A 6,565-nucleotide genomic window follows, 5' to 3' on the forward strand; every position below is an offset into this window, starting at 1 on the left:
CTCTCACCCAGTCTGGGCTGTGCTCTCACCCAGGCTGGGCTGTGCTCCCACCCAGTCTGGGCTGTGCCCTCACCCACTCTGGGCTGTGCTCTCACCCACTCTGGGCTGTGCTCTCGCCCGGGCTGGGCCCTGCTCTCACCACCTGGAGGTCTCCTCTGGGCAGGTTTTCCACGATGTTGCCTACAAAGCCAAGGACCGGGCTGACCTTGTGGCCGGCATCGACGAGTTCCTGGATCAGGTCACGGTGTTGCCACCGGGAGAGTGGGACCCATCCATCCGAATCGAGCCCCCCAAAAACGTCCCCTCCCAGGTGAGTGCTGCAAGGGGGACAGGCAGCACAACAACCCAAATTCTGCTAAACTTGGAATTCCACACCCAGGCCAGGAGCAAAACAAGCCGGTGGTTGATAATATACCAGAAAAGACCTGTTTTGAGCTGAATTCCGTGTTCACAGGAAAAGAGGAAGATGCCGGGAGCTCTGGATGAGAGTTCTTCCCACAGCAAGCCGGAGAAACACAGCGGTCCTGAACTGGAGCGGACTGGGAGGTGGGAGCTCTCCTGGTTTGGGGCCGCCTTCTGTTTTGCCTCCAAAATCTGAGCAGGCACCTCCCCTTCCAGCAGCTTTTGGCGTCACCTGGTTCAGTGAAGCGGCTCCACGTTGCCACCTTGGTCCCCTGGGCTGGGCAGGGGGACACCTGGGCAGGAGGGAGATTTGGGAAGTGAGGAGGTCTGGGAAGGTGGGGATCAGGGCAGGGGGGACGCCTGGGCAGGTGGCAGATTTGGGCAGGGGGGACACCTGGGCAGGGGGGCCCAGCCCCAGCATCGGCACCCTCAGGTTTTCTGGCTTTGGGGTGGCGGCAGGTCTGGAAACCCCTGCAGGTTTCTGCACAAAGGACACCAAACGTGCTCTCCCAGCCTGGTTTTTCCTCCCTCCAGGCTCTTTGGAGGGCTGGTCCTGGATGTGAAGCGCAAGGCCCCGTGGTTCTGGAGTGACTTCCGGGACGGTCTGAGCCTGCAGTGCCTGGCGTCCTTCCTGTTCCTCTACTGTGCCTGCATGTCCCCCGTCATCACCTTCGGGGGACTGCTGGGGGAGGCGACCCACGGCCACATCGTGAGCTCCTCCCTCTGCCAGGAGCCCCGGGAGGGGGAAACGCCCCAAACGGACCCCCCTGGGCTGCTGGGGAGTGTCCCTGCCCATGGCGGGTGTTTGGAACCCAAACCATTCCCTGCCAGCCCAACCCGCTGGTCCCTTCCAACCCAACCCACTCCATCATCGTTGAAATCTCTTTGCTGCTGTGAATTTCCTTTGGGTTTTTTGGGGGGTTTTTTATCCCTAATGATTTCTTTACTCCCTGCTCCCTCTCTTCCCTGTCAGAGTGCCATGGAGTCCCTGCTGGGAGCATCCATGACGGGCGTGGTTTATTCCCTCTTTGCTGGCCAACCCCTCACCATCCTCGGCAGCACAGGGCCCGTCCTGGTCTTTGAGAAGATTCTCTACAAATTCTGCAAGTGAGAAGTTTGTCTTCTATTTTTTTGGGGAAAAGATGTTTTTCTTTTTTGGGGTGGGGAGAAGATGTTTTTCTTCTCATTTTCTCGGTGGCAGTTGTCAGATTTAAGTTGTTTGCTGGGTCACAAAGGTCTCATGCTGCTGCTGTAGCACAGGAAGGGTGAGAGCCCTCGGGCTTGGGGGTCGTTTGGGGTTTTGGCTTGGGGTCATTTTGGGTTTTAGGGTTAAAATGAAGCAGTGGGAGGAGGAGGAACCAGAGGCTCTGGATGGATGCCCAGGGAAGGTGAGACAAATCACTCTGGTTTGGAAATGAGGGAGGGTTTGTTTTCTACTGAGTACAAAACTTTTAAACCTGATTTTTGCTGGAGGAGGAAATAGATTTCGCCCAAATATCCAAGTAGTTTTCAATTGGAATAGTTTGAGTTTTGGGGAATTTTTTGAACAAGTAGAAGCTTCTCCTGGGAAACGGCTCTTTTCCATGACTGTCCTTCCATCTTGGTGACGTTGGTGTGACACCGCAATTAAACTTCTCATTAAGCCCCAAGTTGCCGGTGGGTGACCAGGGCAAACCCAGCTGGTTTTGGTGTCAGGACTCTGGGGGATGTGGGAGAACCTTCCACAACCTCAATCAGCCTTCAAGGCATTATGACAACCTTAATTAATGCTAATTAAACACTTGGCTTCTCCACCCACACCCTGCAACCTCAAGGATGTGGAAACCTCAGTTACTACCTGCAGCCGCCACACGCTCCCAAATTGCTCCTGATTTTCCCTGGAGAACAGCTTGGCTCCGAGGCCTGTGCTGGCCTTTCCCCAGGAGTTTTGTGCTTTTCCAGGGAATACACGCTCTCCTATCTGTCCCTGCGGACCTGCATCGGGCTCTGGACTGCGTTCTTCTGCGTGGTGCTGGTGGCCACGGACGCCAGCTGCCTGGTGTGCTACATCACCCGCTTCACCGAGGAGGCCTTCGCCTCCCTCATCTGCATCATCTTCATCTACGAGGCCCTGGAGAAGCTGAGCCACCTGCGGGAGACCTTCCCCGTGCACATGCATAGCAAGCTCGACCTCCTCACCATCTATTAGTGGGTGTTCTCCTCCTCAGCCCTCTGCAGGTGCCTCAGGGGCTGTCCCGGCGCTGTTCCCTCAGCCCTGTCCCGCCTTCCCTCCTCCAGCTGTAAGTGTGAGCCCCCGGCTCATCCCAGCAATGAAACCCTGCGCTTCTGGCGGAGCAACGGGATCAACGTGTCAGGAATCACCTGGGGAAACCTCACAGTAACCGTAAGTGCCCTGGGCCACCGGTTCCTCTGGGAGGCCAGGGGAGGCCAGGGCCGCTCACAGGTGCCGAAGGCACCATCTTCAGGTGACTTTGGGCTTCAAAATGCTCTGAGAAGTCCCTGCTGAAATCTCATGGGTACTTTTAACCTGCTTGGTCCTGCGAAGGAGAGCCCACCTTGCCCAGCCCACGTTGCCCAGCCCACCTTGCCCAGCCCACGTTGCCCAGCTCACCTGACCCAGCCCACGTTGCCCAGCCCACCTGGTCCAGCCTACCTTGCCCATCTCACCTTGCCCAGCCCACCTTGCCCGTCTCACCTTGCCCATCTCACCTTGCCCAGCCCACCTTGCCCACCTCACTTTGTCCCCAAGCCGGGCTGTGGGACCGGGATCGAGGTTAAGGCAGTGCTTTGATTCTTGGAGCTTTGGAGGACTGCAGTTGCTGCCTGAAGGCCGTGATTGGCTCCCTTAATTGGTTCCTAAGGACTCCAGGCCCTGCTGTCTGTGGGGTCTCACATAAATTTGCATGTCTGAGCAGCTCCACAGGACTGTCCCTGGAAGCAGAGCCCGGGTGAGGGACAGGAGCTCTTTGGGAGCTCTCCAGCCCCTTTTGGCCTCGTCCTGTGAGCCCCGACTGCAAAGGGAGGATTTGTCTCTTTTTTTCTCCCACGGTTGTCCCAGCCCTCCTTCCCTGCTCCATCTTTATCCACCAGTTTCCAGCTTTTCCTTCCCCCTGGTGTTTTCCTCAGCCACAGTGGAGCAGAGGATGTCCCACCACATCCCACCTCTGCTCCTCTCCGTGTAATTCCAGCTCCACGTGTCACTTGTTCAGCCGCTGCTGCCCATTAAATATATTTACCTATTTATAATATACTGATATATTTACAATACATTGGTATATTGATAATATATTTACATTCATAACTTCTGTGGCAGCTGCAGGATCACAGATCTTGCACCAAGACCCTCAAACCCCCCCCGTTATCCCGGTTTTCCTCCGTGTCCTGATGCTCTGTTTCTCCAGGAATGTCGCTCTTTGCATGGGGAGTTCCAAGGACCTGCCTGTGGACGCAACGGCCCCTACGCGCCCAACGTCCTCTTCTGGTGCTGCATCCTCTTCTTCTCCACCTTTGCCCTGTCGAGTTTGTTGAAGAAGTTTAAAACCAGCCGTTACTTCCCAACCAGAGTAGGTGGAATGTGGTGGCCGTGACAGGCTCCACGCTCCTTTCCCAAAATGCCATCCCTGGAGCGCTGAAGGATTCGCCAGCACTCGGCCAGGCTGGGAAGTCCTGACCTTGGATGTCCCTCCCTCGTTTCCATGAGTGCAGAGAGGTTGCAGCATTCCCCGCCCGCCTCACGACCTGTTCCAGAGCGATGCTTGTTGGCTCAGGCAGTGGGAAATCAGCTCTTCCAAAGTTATTTCTTTTCTTTTCACCTTCTGAGCGTCATTTGCTGGAGTGGCATTCAAATGAGGAGTTGCCATGGAAAAACAGGAACGAGTGGTGCCTCAGTGCCTTATTCCCCTTTTACCCAGCCGTGTGGTGCCTTTCCTCATTTTTAGTATTTTTGTTACTGTTTGAATTAAAATTTGAATTTTCCCCCTAATTAAACTCCTTCTACTGTCCCCCAGCAGATCCCCAGATCTCCAACACGCAGCAATATCCACCCAAGGGAGTTGGCTGCGTGTCCTTGGAGTGGTGGGATTTTAGGAATTAACCAGTCCAAACATTGGGGGTGTCCCCAGATTTCCCATCTTGTGTCCTGGCCCCCTCTCAGCCCCGGTTTCTCGCCCCAGGTCCGATCCACAGTGAGTGACTTTGCTGTGTTCCTCACCATCGTCATCATGGTGCTCATCGACCTCGGGATCGGGATCCCGTCCCCCAAGCTCCACGTCCCCCACATGTTCAAGGTATCGGGAGGGGTTGGTGGAGAAGGCTTTTGGCACCTCAGGTGCCACCAGGTGATGTCAGGGCAGGTCAGGGCTGGGTTGGAGGAGGTGCTGGTGGTGAAACCATCTCCTGTTAGACATCCAAGGGCATCGACCCCCCCTGGAAATCAGGAGACAGCCCCAAAACCAGACACTGACCAGGAGAACCATCTCCGGCAGGACAGGGCTGGGCTGGAGGAGGTGCTGGTGGTGTGAGCGTCTCCTCTGCCACATCCAAGTGCATTGATTCCTTCCTGTCTTTGGGAAGACAGCTCCAAAACCAGGGGAGAGAGGACACTGGGAGAGAGGACACTGGGAGAGAGGACACTGGGAGAGAGGACTCTGGGAGAGGGAACTCTGGGAGAGAGAGCACTGGGAGAGAGGACTCTGGCACAGCGGAGGCCCCTGGGAGAGGGTGACACGAAGCCTGGGCTAGGAAATGCCTGGACACAGGGCTGGAGGGGAATGGAGGCCAGGGAAGGGTTTGGGCTGGGGCCTGATCCCGCCGTGTGTTGCAGCCCACCAGGGACGACCGTGGGTGGCTCATCAACCCCATCGGGCCCAACCCGTGGTGGACGGTGTTGGCCGCGCTCATCCCGGCCCTGCTCTGCACCATCCTCATCTTCATGGACCAGCAGATCACGGCCGTCATCGTCAACAGGAAGGAGCACAGGCTCAAGGTGAGGGGCTGCAGGGGTTCAGCCCATCCCCACCTGCTTTGGGAAGGTTTGGGATAACACCAGGATGTGTGGCAGGAGCTCTCCTGGACACGGGGACAGGATGACAGCTTTTGGGAGCAGCAGATGAATCTTGGAGTGATGGAGAAGGTGTTTTTGTTTTCAAAAGTCAGTGGCAGCTCCAGGGATCGCTCAGAGCCACCTCCTACCTGCAAGTGCTGGGAATTTCTTTATGAATGAAAAAATAATCAGTTTTTAAATGATTTCTGAGAAGCAGAAATGGTACAAACCCTCCAGACCCATTTTGTCTGATCCCATCAGATTTTCATGCAAGACGTGAAATCCACATTTGATTTCAGTTCTTATTTCAAACCTTATTTAAGTTTTCCAGAAGTTGACTTGTGCTTGAGCAGGGTCTGAGTCCTGTGGTGTTGTCCTGCTCCCTGAGGGATGCTCCCACTCCCCTTTTGCTCCCCAGAAAGGCTGCGGGTACCACCTGGACCTGTTCATGGTGGCTGTGATGCTCGGGGTGTGCTCGGTGATGGGACTGCCCTGGTTCGTGGCCGCCACCGTGCTGTCCATCACCCACGTGAACAGCCTCAAAGTGGAGTCCGACTGCTCCGCGCCGGGGGAGCAGCCCAAGTTCTTGGGGATCCGGGAGCAGAGAGTCACCGGCCTGATGATCTTCGTGCTCATGGGCTGCTCCGTCTTCTTCACCTCTGTGCTCAAGGTAAGTGAGGGATGGAAGGCACCTGGTGGCCGCCGGAGTTTGGGAGGGGATGCAAGATTCGGCTTCTGCCCCCAGGGAGGTGATCCCAACGCCAGGATGGGAACCAGCCACGGTGACTTCCCAGCCCTTCAGACCCAGTTTGGGGTGCTCAAGCCAAGCAAACAAGACAAATCCTTGAATTCCCAGGTGCCCCCCAGACCCTCTGTAGTGGGGGGGATCCTGGCTGGATCCCACCAAAGCTGCTCCTTCCCTGCCCTTCCCAGCGGGATTGGAGAGAAAATAGAACAAAGGTTCATGGCTTGAGACAAAGACAGGGACAGATCCCTCACCAATCATGATCATGGGAAAACAGGCTGGAATTAGGGATATTAATTGAATTTATTACTGACAAAATCACAGCAGGAAAATGAGAAGTAAAACCAGACCTTAAAAAGTCCTTCCTTCCTTCCTTC

At 55.7% G+C, this 6,565-nt stretch overlaps 1 protein-coding gene across 3 annotated transcripts in view; it reads left to right on the top strand.

Annotated features, from left to right (window-relative positions):
* Positions 1–6,431, top strand: part of SLC4A8 (solute carrier family 4 member 8) — a 16,512-nt gene extending 10,081 nt beyond the window's left edge. For 2 of the 3 annotated variants that reach the window (XM_042020601.1, XM_042020602.1), the window contains 10 exons: positions 164–310; positions 455–546; positions 937–1,111; positions 1,376–1,509; positions 2,344–2,589; positions 2,680–2,785; positions 3,804–3,965; positions 4,575–4,688; positions 5,225–5,386; positions 5,862–6,431. In XM_042020601.1, coding sequence (XP_041876535.1) covers positions 164–310; positions 455–546; positions 937–1,111; positions 1,376–1,509; positions 2,344–2,589; positions 2,680–2,785; positions 3,804–3,965; positions 4,575–4,688; positions 5,225–5,386; positions 5,862–6,416 — 1,893 coding nt within the window. In that variant the 3' untranslated portion in view covers positions 6,417–6,431. The remainder of the gene's footprint in view (positions 1–163; positions 311–454; positions 547–936; positions 1,112–1,375; positions 1,510–2,343; positions 2,590–2,679; positions 2,786–3,803; positions 3,966–4,574; positions 4,689–5,224; positions 5,387–5,861) is intronic. The other variant, XM_042020603.1, reaches the window with a different exon arrangement.
* The last annotated feature ends 134 nt before the right edge of the window (positions 6,432–6,565 follow it).

Source organism: Corvus kubaryi, unplaced genomic scaffold, assembly GCF_017639235.1.
Source record: "Corvus kubaryi isolate FWS band 111438036 unplaced genomic scaffold, C.kubaryi_AGA036_p1.0 37027, whole genome shotgun sequence".
NCBI lineage: Eukaryota > Metazoa > Chordata > Aves > Passeriformes > Corvidae > Corvus > Corvus kubaryi.